General features: G+C 37.0%; 3 protein-coding genes and 1 pseudogene across 6 annotated transcripts; 2 read left to right on the top strand and 2 right to left on the bottom strand.

The window, feature by feature from the left end:
* Positions 1-210: 210 nt before the first annotated feature.
* Positions 211-4,054, top strand: LOC117614301 (annotated as a pseudogene).
* Positions 4,055-4,205: 151 nt separating this feature from the next.
* LOC117624795 (protein RDM1) lies at positions 4,206-7,718 on the bottom strand. Its single transcript, XM_034356250.1, has 3 exons — positions 7,408-7,718; positions 5,444-5,620; positions 4,206-4,745 (listed from the first exon to the last, which is right to left on the bottom strand). The coding sequence occupies exons 1-3, from the start codon at positions 7,634-7,636 to the stop codon at positions 4,366-4,368; spliced, it is 786 nt and encodes a 261-aa protein (XP_034212141.1). The 5' UTR covers positions 7,637-7,718; the 3' UTR covers positions 4,206-4,365.
* On the top strand, positions 7,414-9,742 carry LOC117624785 (pentatricopeptide repeat-containing protein At3g22670, mitochondrial). The gene has a single exon (XM_034356238.1). The coding sequence runs from the start codon at positions 7,813-7,815 to the stop codon at positions 9,463-9,465; it is 1,653 nt and encodes a 550-aa protein (XP_034212129.1). The 5' UTR covers positions 7,414-7,812; the 3' UTR covers positions 9,466-9,742.
* Positions 9,743-9,839: 97 nt separating this feature from the next.
* On the bottom strand, positions 9,840-18,826 carry LOC117624761 (DExH-box ATP-dependent RNA helicase DExH16, mitochondrial). Of its 4 annotated transcripts, none has more exons than XM_034356219.1 (16): positions 18,442-18,826; positions 17,310-17,442; positions 16,659-16,780; positions 16,354-16,544; positions 15,895-16,035; positions 15,102-15,224; positions 14,236-14,313; positions 13,853-13,910; positions 12,297-12,409; positions 12,092-12,172; positions 11,395-11,460; positions 11,211-11,275; positions 10,998-11,043; positions 10,802-10,918; positions 10,350-10,441; positions 9,840-10,267 (listed from the first exon to the last, which is right to left on the bottom strand). In XM_034356219.1, the coding sequence occupies exons 1-16, from the start codon at positions 18,503-18,505 to the stop codon at positions 10,156-10,158; spliced, it is 1,602 nt and encodes a 533-aa protein (XP_034212110.1). In that variant the 5' UTR covers positions 18,506-18,826; the 3' UTR covers positions 9,840-10,155. The 4 variants fall into 4 exon arrangements, with proteins under 4 accessions (XP_034212110.1, XP_034212093.1, XP_034212102.1 ...); XM_034356202.1 differs by having other exon boundaries at positions 13,853-14,021; positions 18,442-18,824; XM_034356211.1 differs by lacking the exon at positions 18,442-18,826 and adding an exon at positions 17,528-17,684 and having other exon boundaries at positions 13,853-14,021.
* Positions 18,827-20,120: the final 1,294 nt, after the last annotated feature.

Genomic DNA, 20,120 nt, shown 5'->3' with positions numbered 1-20,120 from the left:
TCTCCAATTCATGCACGTATGATGTGTTTCTTAGTTTCAGAGGTGAAGATACACGCCATAATTTTACAGATCATTTGTACAGTGCTTTGGTTCAGAAGGGAATCAATACCTTCATAGATGATAAGCTCAGAAGAGGAGGAGAAATATCAGCATCACTTCTCAAAGCAATTGAAAAGTCAAGGATTTCTATAATCGAATTCTCTACAAAATATGCAGTGCCTGGATGTACTCGATAAGATCCTTGAGTGTAAAAAATTGAAGCAACAGAAAGTGTGGCCGATTTTTTACAAGGTGGAGCCCTCGGATGTAAGGCACCAAAGAGGATCTTTTGGTGAAGAGCTTGCTAAACATGAATGCAAATTCAAGAATAATATTCACAAAGTGCACAGATGGAGGAAAGCTCTTTCAGAAGCAGCCAATTTGTCTGGGTGGACTTTTTCAGATGGGTACGTATATTTCCGACGACTTTAGTGTTTGTTTTTGTGTGTATATATTTCCGGGCTATTTTCCTTTTTAAGCCTTTTCTTTTTGTTAAATTGCTTAACATATAATGGGATATTGATTTGTTAAATCTTCAAGAACACATAACGTATGAAGGACAAATTTTGACACATTCTAATTGGAAGGTATTAGCATAAGTGGAGGCAAAAAGAGTCAAAACTAAGGTTGAGGCTGACTTAAACAATTGGGTCGAGTGGTTGACTAATTGTTGAGGTAAAATATTCTGTCTCTTTTAAAATGTCGTGTTGGTTTATGAAATCTTTTGTATTCTTTTAAAGTGACAGGCATGAATCTCAGTTTATCCGTGAGATTGTTGACGATGTCTTAGAGGAACTATCATCCCATGCATATTTAGATGTGGCTACATATCCAGTTGGAATAGAGTCTTATGTAGGAGAAATCAATAAACGTTTAGAAGTTGGGGAAGAAAGTGTTTGCATGGTAGGGATATGGGGAACTGGTGGAATTGGTAAGACAACAATTGCTAAAGCTGTTTATAATTTAATTGTCCATGAGTTTGATGGTAGTTGTTTCTTGGCAAATGTTAGAGAAAACTCAATGCCACATGGAGGCCTAGTCCAATTGCAAGAGACTCTTCTAATTGATATTCTGAAGGTTAAAAAGTTGAAAGTGACTAATGTTGATAAAGGAGTCGCTATGATAAAGAAGAGGTTGAGCAATAAAAAGGTTCTCTTGATTCTTGACGATGTGAATCAATTGGAACAGTTACACATTAGCTCGAGGGTCTGATTGGTTTGGATCGGGCAGTAGAATTATCATAACGACAAGAGATAAACATTTGCTAATTGCTCATCAAGTATATTTGATATACAATGTCAAAGTATTAGATTATCATGAAGCTCGAGTTGTTCAGTTGGAATGCATTCAAAAGAAATGTACCTCTGAGCGATTATGTGAAAGTTGCTAGACATGCAGTATACTATGTTCAAGGCCTTCCACTAGCTCTAACAGTTTTAGGTTCTCATCTATGTGGTAGAAGCATAGATCAATGGCAAGCGGCATTAGATAGTTACAAGAGAGTTCCTAACAAAGAGATACAAGAGATTCTCAAAATAAGTTTCGATGCATTGGAAGATATTGTGAAAGAAATTTTCCTTCACATTGCATGTTTCTTTAAAGGTAAATATGTACACTACGTGACACAAATGCTAGAATGCTGTGACCTCAACCCTATGATTGGTATTGAGCTACTTGTAGAAAAGGCTCTCATAACTATAGATGGATGTCGGGTTTTGATGCATGACTTGCTAGAAGAAATGGGTAAAGAAAAAGTTCGTCAAGAATCGCCCAATAATCCGGGAAAGCGTAGCAGATTGTGGTTTCACGAGGATGTTGATCACGTGCTGACAGAAAATACAGTAAGTATATTTCTGTTGTGTTATTCAGCTTGAGAAGCAAGCCCATATGAATATAGTTTTCTTCTTGTCAAAATTCTGAAGCAAAACATTTATAATTTGGAAACACGTGTAACCAATTTACACTAATGGTTTTTCTTTTGTTTTTTTTGTTTTTGTTTTTGTTTTTTCTTTTCTTTCTGTTTCTACTATGGGGAACAGATACAATTAAAGGCATTATGATAAAGGTGCCTGAATCATATAATCAGATATGCTTGAATGCTAAAAGCTTCTCAAAGATGAAAAGTCTTAATTTATTTGTGAACCATGATGCGCACTTTTCTGGGAACATTGATTATCTCTCAAACGAGTTGAGGTGGCTTGACTGGCCTGGATGTTCTTTACCGTCTCTGCCATCTAATTTTCATCCAAAGAAGCTTGCTGTTCTCAATATGCCTCAAAGCTGTATCACCAGACTATGGGAGGGATTCATGGTACTTAAAAGTATTCATTCATTATTTTTCTCAAACGCTTATGCTGAAGCTTTCTTTGAAGCTTCATTTGATTCTCTTTCTTGTTGCACTGAATTTGCCAAAGTTGACATCTGTAAATTTTGAAGGCTGTAAGTTCTTGGAGAAAATCCCGGACTTTACTGGAGTCATAAACTTAGAAAACTTGAATCTAGATTACTGTACAAGTTTAGTTGAGGTTCATCTTCCGTTGGATTCCTCGATAAACTTGTTATGTTGAGTCTCAGGGGCTGCTCTAACCTCATGAAGTTTCCAGCACAAATAAGCTTGAAATCTTTAGAAGTTATGGAGCTGGGCAATTGCTTTAGGCTTGAGAATTTTCCAGTAATTGTAGAAAAGATGGAATCCTTAATATATATGAATCTACAAGGCACTGCCATTAAAGAATTGCACTCATCAATTGGATATCTCATTGGGCTTGAAGAGTTGTACTTATCAAATTGTGAAGATCTTACAACTCTGCCATGCAGCATTTATGAGTTGCAAGATCTAAAGGTTCTTGACTTTCATTGCTGCAAGAGGCTTCGAGAAATTCCAGAGCTTCCACCAAAGATACATTGGTTAGTTGCGAGTGATTGTGAATCATTGGAAAGGTTTTCAAAATTGTCAAAGATATTCAAACACAGAGAAGAATCGCGAGGGATTTATTGGGTGAACCTGTCTAATTGTTATAGATTGTGCTCTAATCTGGGCTATGGCGTGGCAAAGATTGAAAATGTTTTACTGAATCAGGTCTCTATATCCTCTCTCACTCTCTCTACGCAAATATATATGTGTACACACACACACACACATGTAGTTAACATTGTTATGTGTGTTACAGGCATCTTCCGATCATGACTCTGCATTTGACATTGTACTTCCTGGATATGAGGTTCCGGAGTGGTTCCCCTGTCGTAAATGTGAACTTCTTGTTGAAACCCCTCGATATAGGTGTGGTATATGTGAATTTTCTTTTGAAATTCCTGCAACAGTCCAATGGGAGAGCACATGATTGGCTTTCTGTGCTGTTTTTAAGGTCGTACAGAATAGTTTTACTGGTTGGAATTTTGGAGCTACAATTTCCATCAGTGATGTATGCTTAGAGCGTGATTGTGAGTTTTTTTCTTGTTCAAGAAAGACAACGTCTGCTCATGTGTGGCTCAAGTATATTCCATTAAGAACTTGGAAGAAGTCACAGATATTTGAAACGCAGCCTCGGTTTCGTCTTCATACCTGTCGAGTTAGATTTTACTTTGGGAGCGGCGCACGACCAGTTTTGTTGAAAAGCTCAAGTGTTGACCTACTCCTAGTATGCAACCAGGATGATTTCAACTACGGCATGGCAGTCAATCATCAGCAAGAGGAGTTGCTTTCAGTCTTCGAAACCGATGAATCCTCAAAAGCGAAACCTACAACAAAGAGCCTCAGTTCTCATGAAAATCGATGATACTAACATCGAACATCAGCAAGAGCAACCGCCTAACTTGTCTTTGGAACCAACGAATCCTCGAAAACGGAAGCATAATGAGGAACGAAGGCATCATAGAAAACAGAAGGGTGTTGAGGATTAACCATCCACTTCAACTTCACCAATGATTTAGTGGCTTGGTCTCTTATCATGTGCAACCAATCGTTGGTTGTTTGTCACTCTCAGAAATGAAAGCCTATTCCATCAGAATGATCTTATTTTTGTGTGTGCTGAGGATCTTCTTACAAAGTGGCACTCTAAAGCCTGCGTTTTGAATTCATTGATAATCTTTTGTTCTTTTTGGGTTAGTGTTCAACGATTTTGTGCTAAGAGTAAACACTTACAGCCATTAAAGTAGGAAGAGAAGGGTGGAAAACAAGATATGCCTTTTATTTCATCAGGAACTACCAAAAAAAAAAGAGACCAAATCTACGAATTTATTGACCAAAAAAAATCTACCAATGTAACAAACATTTTACATGACAAAATTAACAAGCAGAATGTAACAGTTGGTAAAACCCAAAGGCCTTCATGATTTGCTTCTTAACTGCGGAAAGATGGAATCCACAAAGGCATGGTGCATCGGATCTGATAGCCAGAGATTGGCTATATGATAATGAGATGAGGTGTGCCGGTGGACTTCTTCCATGAGCCAGATGGTGGCTTCGGCTTTACACGGATGAATTATGGTATCCAAGGGCCTGTACTCTTCCTCACTGCCCATCCTCAATTGGTCCCACTGTTTTAGGAGAATATTGGTGAGGTAATGCAAAGGTTGTCCATATAACTGCTTAATGGATTTGCCTAACCCCATCCATGAGGTGAATGGAATAACAGAGCCACGGTGCGCTGGGATCGGGATCTGCTTCATGTACTCCTGATACATCTCTGCCCTTCGCGTCAAAGCACCTATAGTTTAAAGCATGTTTAGAGGACTTAAAGAGACCAAAAAAGCAAACCACCCTAACAGCATTGGAGTCATCAAGGCTACTAAGGTACCAGGAAAGAAATATGGTAAAGTGCCATAGTGGATATAAACAGCAACCTATTAGCCACTCATTTTCCTAAAGAGGTTATCACATATTGAGATTACTATATTCAGCCAAAAAAAGCTCAAACAACCCCAACAATGACATTTACGAGTACACAGTTCTTCATCTTAGTTAATAGCATTGTCACTGACAAGTTTAAGAATGGCCAATTATGTACCCATTACATGCAAAATAAGGAAAAATAAAACTTGTTGGACTATTGATCTTAGCAAATAAGCATTTTGGTAAAAACTGGTAATTCATTTACTGGAACAACAGTATTACATCGCTTGGATCAGAGATTTTCACAGATTCATAATTTCTCGATGACGTTGATGTAGTCTAAACATGATAGAGCGTGCATAAGCTTACACAACTATTTAGTTTCTCGAACTTGAAATTTACCATTTCAGTTGGACTACATTTTTGTTAATATATTATTTTAGAAAAAGAAAAAGAAAACATAAATTTGCTCTGCAACATTATAAATAAATCTTAATTGACACTATAATTTCAACATACATTAGTTCACCAGTTTCGGTAAAACAAGGCTCTAAATCTTGATTGTGCAATTACCTTCGGATGTTCTTTCTTTGGCTGGTTGATCAGATGTGGTATTATTGGTTAACTGCTTGCTATCAGACTCAATATTGGTTTCCATCTCCATGTCTGAGGAAGAAGAGTCATCTGATGATATAACATCAACCTGCTCATCCCATGGAAATGCCCTCTTCATGGTATATGGACTGTAACCTGCATAGGATAACTCATTCAGCATTCATATGAACTAAAACAACAGGGAGCCGATATAAAATAGATGAAAAACTTGAAGCTCCCAAAAGAACCATAAGTTACTCATTTTGTGCAGCATACACACCACCCACCCACCATAAAGAATTAGTGCGATAAATTAGCTACTGGAGAGGTTTTTAGAGAAAATAACAGAAGCTGGTGGCATTTGGAACACGAAACATCCTATCACCAATTCTGTCACTAATCTTTAAATACAAAGACAATAATATTCGGATAAAATCAGATTCGAGACAATGCCTGCAGGCTGTTCAATTCCAAAACATGGCTGACCACAGGGGAACAATTGCGAATAATGTTTGCCTACTATTAATTCATAAATGAATCCATAGGCAAGAACTAAGGCCAACCAGATAAATTAGACATATGAATAACAGATAAAAGGCATGCAATAAACTGCACACCTAGATAAGGCATGCTGGACTGCAAATCTCTTAATTATAAATCACAGGTCACTCAATTCTCATGATACACCCTATTTAGGGTACAAATGGGTTCTCCTAGAAGCAAACCAAACACGAACTTTCAATATGATTTCATGCAAACAGATCTTTTGATTTCATCAACTCTGTCCTTTTTACCACTGAATTCTACCAATTTTGTCAATTCTGCACAGCATGCTTCCAGTGAATTTTCAATGACCCATTGCCTGACTTGTTTGCATGATATTTTAAACAATTAAAAAACACAAAACAAACACATTCCTATTTACTTTCTTGACTCTTCATACTTTTCCAGAAATGGCAGAACAAAATCACCCAACTGCTTAATTAGAAAAAGAAAAGAACAGAAATTTAGTTCCTTCCTCGGGAACAATTAACTGTAGAAATTAGAAGGCCCAAAGAAGAAGAACGAAGAAATGAATTGCAGAAAGATCACTAAAGAGAGCAACGGGACTGACCTTTAAACAGCAAACGGAAAACGATTATTATTAGAAGATGTATTTCTGCTGCTGTCGAAGTTTCTTCAGTTAGTTTTACCAATTCGGGTCGTATTTGTACAGGACAAAGTGGAGAGAGAGAATTCCGTTGCGGGCTCCACCCGAGACCCGTCCACTCAATGTTTTTACTCTACAACTCATAGGTCGACCCGACCCGACCCTAATATGTAGAGGACCGTCTCTACCTTTGACCATAAATAAGAGGCTCCTGTTTAGGAAGACTAAAAAGAGACTTAAAAGAATTGTACAACTCAGAAACTAAACACTTTGATTTGCATTTTAGGGCTCAAATGATTCCTGAAGTAATGAGGATTCAGAATATCACACATTGATGAAATTCAATAACTAAAAGAAAGATCGATTCTTTGAAATCCTTCTTTTTTTCAAACATTACGAATAGAAATAGAATCGGACCAATTTTCTAAATGTTTTTCTGGATATTCTTCAATATTCCGGCTATTCACGCAACGTGAAGTTCCATGTTGGTTATTCAACTAAATTATTTGTTCTAATGGTCGTTCAACTCTTGCAAATTGGTCTTACGGTCTAACTCCGTTAATATTGCTATTACTTTAAGGGTAAAATCGTCAATTTATACTAAAATATTAATAAATTAATTAAAAATATAAAGAAAAATACTATAAAAATCAGAAATTTTTAAATAAATAAATAAAACTAAAAACTGAAATGCGCAAGAGTTAAAATTAAAATAATAATAAATAAATAAATAAAAACCAAATATTCAATCTAATTGAATACACACACAAGAAAGAGGAAAAAATTGGCTCACCATTAGAGCCCGATCGCTCGCCGTGGTTGCTCTGCTGCGTGTCCATGAACATATTCATCCTCTGCACCTCTAAATCATTGGCGAATTGCATCCTCTGCTTCTCCAACTCCACCATCTGCCTCAACTTCTCGGCCTCCACTCTCTGATACACCTCCCCGAACCTCTCAATCGCTCTCGCCAATCTCTTCAACCCTTCTTCTCCTCCTCCGCTCTCTCTCTCCCTCTCCATCTCAACCTCATACTTCTCCTCCTCGTCCTCTCCATCTCAACCTCATCATCTAGAATTGGAATAGCTGTCAAAAGTCCTATTTACCCCTAAAAAGGTTGCATGTACTGCTCACAATGATTTAATTTGACAGAAAATGTTACACTGATTGGCAGTCTTTCCCTATCTCTCGCCCAAAAATGCTTCCAAGGTTCCAAAATCCCAACCTCTCTTCCATTTCAAAAACCAACATCAAACTGCTGCGACACTTGTTATGCAATCCTCTGTGCACCTTGACTGAGCCAACCCCAGTCAGTGAAGTCACCGAGTCTCCCGAGCTTCCAAACTGGGTCAAATTCTTCGACACTAAACGCCCAGAAAAGGCAGTTCTTGATGAGGATTTTGTTATCCCTTCTCTTGCCAATTGGGTCGAGGCTCAGAAGCTCAGAGACCCCAGCAAAGCTGTCAAGCGCCCGCTCAGCGAGACCGCTGATACCGACGACATCGATAAAGTCTGTAGAATCTTGAAAAATGGGTACCCATCACCGGAAAATGCTGCTCAAGCTCTGGATGGGTGTGTTTCGGATTTATCAAACAGTTTGGTGGAACGGGTTTTGAAGAGGTTTAGCAATGAATGGGTTCCTGCTTTCGGATTCTTCATTTGGGCAAAAGCACAAACAGGTTATAGGCATCCGCCGGAGGCATATAACTCAATGGTTGACATTTTAGGCAAGTCCGAGAATTTTGAGCTCATGTGGGAGATGGTTGAAGAAATGGTCAAAATTGGAGGAGGGTATGTTACTTTGGACACAATGAGTAAGGTGATGAGGAGGCTTGCAAGGGCTGGTCGGTACAAGGAGGCAATAGATGCATTTCGGGGGATCGAGCGATTTGGCGTGAGGAGAGACGTGCTGTCCTTGAACACTCTCATGGGTGCATTGGTGAAGGAAAGAAGTGTTGAGCATGCCCATGAAGTTTTCTTGGAGTTTAAGGAATCTATACCTTTGAATCCTCAAACTTTCAATGTTCTGATACATGGGTGGTGTAAACCCAGGAAGCTAGACATTGCTAGAAACACAATGGAGGAGATGGAGAAGCACGGTTTTCATCCCGATGTTCTCTCTTATACCTGTTTCATTGAAGCATATTGTCATGACAAGGATTTTCGCAAAGTTGATGAAGTTCTTGGTGAAATGAAGGACAAGGCTTGTGAGCCAAATACCGTGACATATACTATAATAATGCATGCTTTAGGGAAGGCAAGGGAGATAACTAAAGCTTTGGAGGTTTATGAGAAGATGAAAAGGAGTGGTTGTGTTCCTGATACTTCGTTTTATAACTCTTTGATTTTCCTTCTTGGTAAAGCTGGTAGGCTCAAGGATGTTCAGGAAGTAGTTGAGGACATGACAAATCAAGGTGTAAAGCCGGACACTTTGACGCATAATACCCTGATTTCTTCTGCTTGTGCACATTCGCAGGAAGAGACTGCTCTCAAGTTGCTCAAGAATATGGAGGAGGAATCATGCAAGCCGGATCTTAAGACTTATGCCCCATTGTTGAAGTTGTTTTGCAGAAAGAAGAGGATGAGGGTGCTCTGCTTTTTGTTAGACCACATGTTTAAGAACGACGTGAGCATTGAAGGTGGAACTTATGCACTCTTGGTACGTGGGCTTTGTAGCAATGGTAAGCTTGAAAATGCTTGCTCATTCTTTGAGGAAATGGTGTCGAAGGGATTCGTTCCGAAGGATAGCACATACAACATGTTGATAAAGGAATTGGAGGGGAAGAGTATGGAGAAAGAGAAGAAACATGTTGAAAAGTTAATGTTGGAGGCAAAAGAGCAAGAGATATAGGCAACTCTTTCCGCCACTGAATGCCCGATGTTCAAGATGAGTAATGCATAAGAGTCATGCGGATTTGTACCCTTGGACCATTATCAAATTATAGCATCCCTTTTTCACTGTTATCAAATTATTCCCAGAGAATTCCCAAGACATTGCTGTTAACAGAGATGCATGTCTTTGATGTAAGCAAATAGAGATCATTTAAGAGCAATTTTGTTTTGAAATGTTGGTCTCTTTATTTTGTACTCAGTTCATCCAAAAAACATGTTTGGTGAGAATCATGACATATTTTGCCGTGTAAGTTGTAACTTAACCATAAAACCAAAAAAAGGAAAATAAAATAGTAGCGAGAACTCCAGTGTGAACTTGTAAGGAGATTGGGGAAAGAAGAAAACTCATCCATCAACCACTATTGTCATGATGTCAGTCAATGTTGCATACATACAAAGAATAATACAATACTTTCCATAATTACAAATTTAAACTACTTTTTTGTGAAAGAATATAAACTACTTTTTTGTGAAAGAATATAAACTACTTTTCAGTTTGGGAGCTTAATGCTCTTTCTGAGAAGTTGATGTGTGGACAGATAACACACTGAAGGTGAAGAGAAGATTCCAAAGGTTTCTCCTGGCCTCCGAGTGATCCAACTGAGCATAGAAGAGAGGGAATAGACATGCTGAAGGAACGACAAATATCTCACAAGAACTGTCTTGTTTTACGGAATAACGAAGTTAAGGGAGTACGTGAGGCTAATCTCTTGGACCTCGGCTTCTGCCATCCTAATCTCTCCAGAAACTCTTCAATCAACCTACAATTTCGAAGTAGAACAAATTAGAGATACAAAGAAAACCAAAACCAAAAAAACCAATGCCAGTTGCAAGTGAACTCACATGCTACACATCGACTTCTGCGAAGATGCCAGCTCACGGTCTGGGAATGATTCCTCTAACCGGAAACTCAACCAAACATAGAGATCCAAAACCTTCAATTTTGGCACCAACAGAGAGATCTTATCAGAGGCTGACCTCACAGAGTAGTTTCAAGTGAAAAGACATTACTTTTAAGAAGCTCAAGTCAAAGAAACCATTTATCTTATCGTTCTGAATACATAGTATGGTACCAAGTACTTTCAGGTAAAGTGCAAGTACATATTTAAAGCTGATGGATTTTGTCTTTTGGCATCTGCCATTCTGGAAATCATTCCCAAAACTAATTCGTACGAGGTAGAATTTAGTGATTTCCATCAAATGGGTTTGGGAGTGAAACATTCCATGGTGAAATTTGGAAGTTAGAACCCCACATTCCTTCTCAGGAAATAGGCAATCTAAAGAAACAATATTACCTTGTGAATGGATTCAAGCTCCTTGAGTGCAGCTTCTGTTTGTGGTACCTTAAGTGTCCCTGGTGTGAATATTTCTCGAAGCCGAACAATGCCGGTATTTGCATAACTTTGAGCAAACTGTACCAGGACAGTCTTGTTATAATGGCTGCCCATTAAATTAAACAGTACACACTCAAGGACAGTATATTAATTTTACCTGTGTAAGACCCTGGGATGAAATTTCATCATCCATGTCAACTGGGCTGCAGATCACAATGATTAATGAATCTAATTCTGAACAAGTTAAAAAGCTTACCCAACATGATTGTTAACTAAATTTTCTAAATCAAAGAGAAGACCTATTGAAAAGGTAAATTTCATTCTAAAACTTAAAAAGACAAACTCAGGTAGAAGTCTCTCCTTTATTTACCTTATACAGAAACGGTACTTATCTTGCAACCCAAGAGGCAACTCATCAATAACAGCTGCAACTTTCTGATCAAAGTGAAGGATGAAGTAAGCAACAAAAAAAGTTATCAAAATCAATTGTTAACAAGAAATACCATGTTGAGTTCCCTGACTCATTTAAAATTAACCAAAACGCACAAACATACCAATACTTCTTCACAGTTGGCAATGAAATAATTGTCTGATAATTTGGCATTCTCTACAAAATGTGCCTGCCAACACGTAGGGGAAGGAAATGATACATAAATACATAATATATCTCATTAAACAGGAGGCTTAAACTTCAATAACATAGAATGTCAACAATCAAATTAATTTTTGGTTAGCTGATAATTTTCATTTTGTTTGAAGTTTTCAAAGCAAACACGAAATGACCAATCTTGGATTCATCTCTTACTATTGTTCAAGATGTGTAAATCATCTAAAAAGTTCAAATCCACTTATAGATCCTGCTATTGTGAAATCTATTATATGTTTGGTTTCAAAAAGCAACAAGATCCAAAACGCTGTCCGTGTGAAGTACAAGTGAAATGTAATCAGCCGGAATAATTTCCCATGTTTTGCTTTTGAAGTAGCTTTAACTGTCAACAAGCTTCACCTATGCCCTAAATGATGCTTATTTTTTACGCTTTCTTTTATTTGATAAAGTATTCCATGACACTAATTTAGTTGAATTGATCACCCTGAGCATATCTTTGTAGTGTTCCTCTGTAATACACACATGTACACACAAACATATGTAAGCTCGTATGCATGCGTTCAAAGATACAGAGCCCATGAATAAACACATACACGGGAACAGATACAAGTTATAAAGAATATAGAGATGATAATGAAACCAACCAGTATTTGGTAGAGACCACATTCTGGGTGTAAACGTGAATACATATACATAAGATCAAAGGTAGGAAATAATCCAGCACTCTGCATTATAACAATTGCACCCGGTTAGAGGACAAGGGACACATCAATGTGAACCAAGATGTAGAAGTAGATGCATCATAAGAATCAAATAAATGTTCTTTGCAATAGATAATAGCATAATCACCTCAAGAGTCGGAGATGGGGATTCTAGTGATGAATGAAGCAAGGGCAGATCATCTGCATTTAAACAAGTCACTTCACCAACAGGAAACTTTGATCCATACCTGCCAGCTCTTCCTGTAAGAAAAACCAGTATGTTCGTCCAAACATACAGAACCCATCATTTCAAGGTAAGAGTATAAAAGGTTACTATTTACACAAAACAATTAAAGTTAGTGGAAATTACGAAATTTTCAACATAACACACCACAGCACCTTCATGCACTATAGATACATCACAAGGATATGGGAACCTATAATTTTAGCTCTTATCATTATGGTAAAGTATCCACCATTTATGAAGTATTTCTTGCAGCAACTAGAGGTTATGAGAATGCATGGTAATGACACATTAATGCCTTAGAGCAAATCAGGGATCCTTAAAAGCAGGGAGTATGAATGATGCACACACCTCATAGGTTTTTATATGACGATTACATAGAGCACTAACAGATACCATGAAATTGTGGTCATTTCAATATTGAAATATTTCAATTCGGGGTTCTGATTAGTTTAACTGAATAAATCTCAGAGATGGAATAATTAAGTCATAATTCGTTGGTTGATTGTATCATTAACTTCTTCTTTTTTTAATTACAGGTATCAATTGATTCAACAATTGGATCGGTGGAGTTATCGTATTATTAGTCTAGGGTTTATCTTTTTAACCGTAGGTATTCTTTCGGGAGCAGTCTGGGCTAAAAGTAATAAAAGATTTAAGACGAAACAAGCTCATAACAGACTTGTTCATTTTTAGACGAGGAAGATGTTATCATGATGCCTTTTCTGGCACTTGTGGTTGGAGAGTAGTAGAGCGTTTGAAGGAGCTGATCCAAAGGACCAAAGGATACTCAGAATAGCGTCTTGACAAGCCACCTATACTCCTTGTATATTTGTCAGATTATGCCCTTTCTCTACATCTTTAATTTGATGTACTTCATGTGTACATAGGTGACACCCCCTTGAGTCTTTCATTAACCATAAGAGTAATAGACACATGCCATCAAGAGAGCTTAAAAACCTCATAACATACCAACTCCAAAAATTGATTCGTTAAAAATTTCAAGAAATAACCAACATAAAGATAAGAGAGAAGGGGAAGAGTGAAGGAGAGCTACAAACAATAGCTCGGAACTTTAGAGTAGATCAGAAATTGTTGCTGTGGAAGTTGATGAAGATTCATGGGGTGGGAGAGGAATAGACTAAGGATTTACACAATGAAAAAGACTTAGGTTGTGCTTCTTGGTTAGGAAAATGCCTCACAGAACTGGCATAGACTAGAGTGTATGACAGGTATTATATAGGTTTATATAAAACCAGGGTTTTAGGATCGATGTTCGGAGACCTAGATTTTAGGAAGATTTATTTGGGCTGCCTTGATAAAATTCTGAAGAAATTAAATACAGATATACTTACAAATAGGCTACTAGCATTAGCATCAAACTAAAATATGAACCTCACCTATATGGACTTACAAGTTGAAACTTTAAAGTATATGCTATTAACCCAAAGAAGGAGTACCTGCAATTTGTTTGACCTCAGGTACAGTGAGTTCCCACTTCTCAAAACCATCAAATTTCTTCATTGTTGAAAATATGATCCGAGAAATGTTCAGATTAAGACCCATCCCAATTGCATCACTTGCCACAAGAACATCAAACTCACTGCTTGCATCATTGAACTTTGTTGCCTGCAGTCCTAAAGGGTATATTAACTGAGAAATTATGGGGATCATAGAAGGTTGAAACTAGAAAGTCAATCATTACAACCAAAAACATCCACAATTGAATTGGAATCTGCATTTTATTCTTTTACATTCAAAACAGTTTAGCAAGACAGTAAGCTTGTCACTAAAGGAAATCATTTAAGAAAAAGGATACCTATTTGCAAGAAGGAACTAATACCTGTCTTGTTCGAGTCTCTGGTGGGAGTGAACCATAAACAACAGAACAAAGATGCTTTCCCCCATTTTCAATTTCTTTCTAGCAATACAATAAACGATACAAATGCACTTTGCCAAGTTAGTACAACGGTAATACCGTAAATGAATAGAATCAAGAAAGACAAAGAACATCAACAGAAGTTCAAACAGCATCAGCAATAAAACGCTTATAATATAATATATAAAAAGTCCTTTTTGAGCCCCGAAACAAAAGTAAATATTAGTATAGCAGGGAAACATTTTCTACTGAGACTTGAGAGAATAGAATAAAGCTTTCTCAACCAATGACCATTTTTAGACTCAAAATTTTCCTTTAACACCCAAATTCCTTTCTAGTGTCTCTTTTCCAAGCCTGATCTCATATGTACCTCAAAGTAGAATATATATTATCACTATCAAGACTCAGAGAAGCAATCTCAATTATTCCCATCCAGCCAACAAAGACAAGTCACGCATCTCATACAAGAGACACACAGTCAGTTCAGTCTTTCAAAATCTATCCTTTAGGTTAACCCAGCATTATAGAAACTTGGATGCCAGTTCTCATCTTCATTTCTTTTCCCTCCAGAGAAGAGCTTATGACTAACAAAAGTTCTAGAAACTCTTCTTCTTTGGGACATAAAGCATAGCATACCTAAATAAATAAATAAAAGTTCATACTGTACACAGATAAGCTCGAGTTTCAAACACAAACACATCAGGAAACTAATCTAAGAAGATGTAACTAGGAAAAATATTGAAAGTAGGTCTTGCGTTAAACATAAACTGACACGCGCACCTACATATTTCATGACATACAAAAACAAATACAAGATTGTCGATCACTACCTTCAATTTGTATATTTTATGACGTGAAAAGGTTACAATGCAGTCGCCTGTCCTTATATTAGAAAAGGAACCGAGAGGAACCTTCATTGGAACAAGAGGTGAAAGTCTCTCATAGAAGTTAACCTAATCAAAACCAAAAACAAGAACACATTGAGAGGAACAAAGATAAAAACAAGTGACAGAAGGAAATCGGAAGAGCATTACTGAATACACACATCATATGCTCATAAAAGCACTTAACCAATACAATCAATCTAAGGAGATACAAATCATGAGCTTCAGGTTTATTGAAGTTGATGGGAAATTTTCATTCAAATGTCAAACCGTCGTATCCTCAAAATTTTAGACAAATCAATGATGTCCTGAATACATACTTTTGTCAATCAATCCAAGGAAAGTATGTGGACACTCTCAAAATTTCTCAAAATACAATTCAGATTATAAATCCCTCCCTCTCACTCATATAGCAAACTTTCATAAGTGGAAACCAGAATAAATACAAAGGAAAATCCTCTAACACCTAGTTTCTGGCTGAAAATACAGTAAATATATTATTGATATTGCAGTAGGCTTCTCATTATTGTCTTTCTGAAACAATCAAAGTGAAATGAACTTACAGCATGGACATTACAGTTTGGGGTCTTTATTAATAGTTCAAATGAGTAAAACACATGCACAGCAAAAAATACCTAACAAGTAATTATGTAGCATCCTTATCCCTCTGGTCCAATACAAACTACTTTACTAAAACAAGAAAGACTTTAGCAAATCTGGCTACAAAAAACCCTATTACCTCAATATGATCACCAGTCACTTTCAGTATTTCCTGAATAAGAGGAACAGCAGCTGGATCTCCACAAAGGTGAAGTTCGTCAGCCGAAATTCCTAAAAGAGCACGTGTGAATGAAAAACCCCTTGTCTTACAACCCAACATCTGACCAAAGAGAAAAAGATAAAAAAATTAATCCAGAAAACAGAGAAAAGCTTTCAACCAACTCTTGAGTTAACTTGTGAAGGAAAAATGTTCTCGGGCGGTCTGACTGAAAACTCTAAACAAAATTTCTGACTCATACTCGGATACAAACAAGTACTTAGATCATTTCCTTGAATGAGCACTAGTCCATATGCCTCAATAATTTTCCATTTCCACCAAACACCACAATCTCAATTAAACAACAGAGACTGATCTTTAAAAGGTTTCTAAAAGGTAGGAAGCAAATCTCTAGAGTCCACATAAATAAAATCAACTTGCCTGAATTTCGTCAATAATGGCACAATGGTAGTGGGAGGTTACATCAGCCATCTCAACTGTCACAGCCGTATGTTTTGCACCATCAATCGCCTCTCTTTCTTGTCCTGTAATTAGATCACAAGGAACGTTTGCCTTGTTCAGCCGTTTGGCAACCTCCCAAGCCAACAATCTCAGAGGACCACAATATATGCCTGCAGAGAAGGGAAAAAAAAATACCGAACTATATTCAAGGCATTATTATAACAGCTTGTCATTAATTACCTGAGTAAACTGAATAATCAAAACCACTGCAACTCACAACATACCAGATGGACTTGATTCGAGTTGCTTCAGAGCATTGTGCGTTTTACCACTGTTCGTGGGACCCATGTGCAGGATAACCTTGCGTTGCTTACTTCGAGCTTTTGGATACCATGTATGAGGAGAACTGAATTTGACACATTCAATCATGAGGATAAAACTAAAGGATGCTAAATGCTCTTCATGGAAAAAAAGAATATAACAATCCAAAGAGGAATGTAAAAGGAAAATGACACATTGTTGGATCCTAAGTCCTAAGCTTTGAGCCTCTAGTAACAGCTGTATGTAAACTCCAAGCTTGGCTCCATTTATCCACTTGAAGTACAATATGAGTGACCAAAACTAGAAAGATACAATAAGAAGTTGAGAAATCACATTATATCGAATCGTAAAATTGTCATACCACATAGTACATATGATTTTTTTTATTTTATAAAATGACTGTTTAAATATCTAAATTGAACCTACAAAAGGAAAATAATAAAATCATTTTCGAAAGCGGGAACAAAAGAAAATACAAAAAAGAACAAACTCATCCAGAATGCTATGCAAGACAATAGGAAACTGGTAGTTATACTTTGCTTCCAAACAAGTCTTACATAATTTACAATTGCATATCCAAGGCAATAAATAGTTAAGAGCAACAAATTTCTTACGTCAGGTCTGTAAAATCAAACTTTGTGGCACCACTGGAGCTACTATACTGCTTTTTCTTATCAAAAACATCAACCAAAGTTGCGACCTTCAATTCCAAGTGCAGGCAAAAGGGCCCCATATTACCTGCTAGGCCTGTGGAAATGTAACAACAAGAAACAATATAAAATTAAAAAAAAAAAAAAAACTAGTTATAGCAACACTCGGATTATGAAATTACACATGAATCAATCTAGAAATTCTGAATTAGCAAATCCCAAGAGCTCATAACATCCTTTACAGACTAATTACAAGTATAAACATGTCGGCTTATGAAGCGGGTGACATCTACAAATTTTAATTAATATTTTTTTGGTACATTAAAAAGATAAACAACACCGATCTAATTTTCTCTTCATCTCTATCCACTTTTTTGGAGAGAAAAAAAAGTAGGCCAAGAGAGGAAGTCAGGCCACATTTCTCTCAAAACAAGTGTGCAGTGCACGCATGCTCTTGATGGTAAAAAGATAAAAGTGGACTAAAGAACAATAACTCAACCTACTACATTAGAGTTAGCAGTATAATTGATCTTCACTTCGCGTTTCCCTTTCCCTCGTTACCCAACAAAGTTGTTGAAATAAATCTGCTAAAATTTCTGAAAAGTAAGCACATGAGAATTGGAAAATGGAAAAACTATACTTGTTTCACAATGAGTTCCAAACATGTTGTAAGTACTAATATTTGAAACAAATTAAAAATGACAAATAGCAGAACCCTCCTATTGGATAATATTATATTTAACATGATCAAATCAAATCACGCAAGTCAGATGATTGCATTAGACTCTGCACTGGTGATTTCCCAAGTTACAGGAATGATACATAACGAACACTCCTGCAGTTTCTAGGCTAGCAAAACTGATATTGCAATGCAGAATCCAAAAGTTCAACACTTATCCGCAGTTTAATCCCACTATAATCAAATTTCTATACTTGGGTTGACTTTATTCATCCTAAAAGAAGAACATTCTGTAACCAAATAAAAAGCAACATAAAGCTTGCTCTTTTCTCCACCGTTCTCTCAGCAACCAAACACCTTATAACTACAAAAGCAACTAAATGAAAGGAAAAAAAATGTGGGTTTGAAGGAACGAACCGTGGAGAGTGCGAGAAACGCCCACAGATGAAACTCTTCGGGAAAGTATTAACGATGCCGCCATTGTTTCGGGTTCAAATTTTCCAAAATAAAAAAAGAAAATTATGGCAAAAACGTTACTGCTATTGTTGTTGTTGCTGCGTTTATGAGGATTAAAGTGTTAAAAAGAAAAAAAAAAAAATCGTTATGAGTTATGAGACATGTTATAGGAAAAAGGTTTGGTTCTTCTCTCTCAAAACACTAAGTGCCGAACTCATTCTTCGGGTGGGCTTCAATTCTCTTCCCCCGTCCTCACTCAACTTTCCGTTTAGGTCCTAAAAGTAGAAAATTGGATACTTGGCTGTTAAAATGCCATAATACAAACCCTCGTTGTCAATTTGTCATTCATGATTGGGATTTGAAGGTCAACGTACCCAATGAAAAGGGTTTGACGACCTCTAATCTTATATACAAACCCTATAAATATCCCCCTATTTAAGCTTTCCTTTCGGACGTCCTCAAGCTTTCAAGCCCCGTTTGGTTTACGGAATGGATTTGAGAGGAAATCAATTCGCGTGTCATTTCCTAAGAAATGGGGAATGAAAGATTCATTTCCCACGTTTGATAATGTCGGAAAAGTAACTAGGAGATTTCACTTTGTTTCCTTTCCTATATTTGTTTTGAGTAAGAATGGAAAACAAATTTTGTATACTTTTCCAATTATACCCATATTAAATCAAATAAAAAAAATGCATTTAATGATACATTGTAATTCTAAATTGTTCATGGGGACAAAATAGTCATGAAAATTGTGCATTGAATGTTGGCTCATTTTCCCAAACTTTCCCATGAGGAGGGAAAACAAAACCCAAGTTGAGAGGAGAGCTTCACTTTCCCCCCTACTTTCCCATGTGCCAGGCAACCATTTCCCATGCCCGGACTTACCAAACATGGGAAAGCAATTGAATTCCCATTCCCAAGCCTCATTTCCCATGAAACAAACAGAGCCTCAGTCCAAGCTCCATTCCATTCTGTGTTGGGTTGGGTTGGGTTGGGTTCAGTTTCACACTGGGCAAAGCCCTAACGTCATACCTATAGAACCCACATGACCCAAATGATAAGGGCAAGATGCAGTTTGCTTTGGTTTCGGCCCAATATTGATGGGCCGGTTTGGTTTCAAACCAACATTTATACATATGATGCGGTTTGGTTCGGTTTCAGCTTGACATTAAATCATCGCAGTTTTGATTTGTTCGGGGTAGTCTCAAATTAGTAGTATAACCGAATCAAACCAAATAAATGCATTTAAAGATCGATTTGGTTCGATCATTCCAATGAAGTAAATATCTTATGTTCTTTTTACATATATCAAAAACTTAACTTTTGATATTATTATTTTTAAATTATCTGTTTATATACTAATGGGAAAGTTTATAAAAGGATGATGGCTAGCCGATAATACTTATGGGAAAGTAGAAAAAAAACAAATTGAGAATAAGTATATTGATTAATTAGTTGGGTGCACTATGAAGCCCATAAATAATCGATGAACAAACATGGCCCATCTGCTTAGATGTATGGGTTTGAACCCATCCCATGCTTAATCCCAATCACCATTGGGCTGGAGACACTTAGGTTGTCCCTTAGAAATGCACATAATCCGGACATGAGGCATATGGTTTCATAATTTGATTGCTGTA

Source organism: Prunus dulcis, chromosome 1 (assembly GCF_902201215.1).
Source record: "Prunus dulcis chromosome 1, ALMONDv2, whole genome shotgun sequence".
NCBI classification, from domain to species: domain Eukaryota; kingdom Viridiplantae; phylum Streptophyta; class Magnoliopsida; order Rosales; family Rosaceae; genus Prunus; species Prunus dulcis.
The sequence above is the reverse complement of the archived record's forward strand: the minus strand, read 5'-3'. Positions and strand labels throughout refer to the sequence as shown.

Coding starts and splice junctions, on each gene's coding strand:
- LOC117624761 (XM_034356202.1), bottom strand. CDS start 18,505: ATGGCGGCATCGTTAATACTTTCCCGAAGAGTTTCATCTGTGGGCGTT. Junction 11,461..12,091: donor GTGGTCTCTACCAAATACTG/GTTGGTTTCATT, acceptor ACGTGTTGGCAG/GCACATTTTGTAGAGAATGC. Junction 11,044..11,210: donor AAGTACCGTTTCTGTATAAG/GTAAATAAAGGA, acceptor TGTGATCTGCAG/CCCAGTTGACATGGATGATG.
- LOC117624795 (XM_034356250.1), bottom strand. CDS start 7,636: ATGGAGAGGGAGAGAGAGAGCGGAGGAGGAGAAGAAGGGTTGAAGAGA. Junction 5,621..7,407: donor CGAGCGATCGGGCTCTAATG/GTGAGCCAATTT, acceptor TATCCTATGCAG/GTTACAGTCCATATACCATG. Junction 4,746..5,443: donor CAAAGAAAGAACATCCGAAG/GTAATTGCACAA, acceptor TTTAAACTATAG/GTGCTTTGACGCGAAGGGCA.
- LOC117624785 (XM_034356238.1), top strand. CDS start 7,813: ATGCTTCCAAGGTTCCAAAATCCCAACCTCTCTTCCATTTCAAAAACC.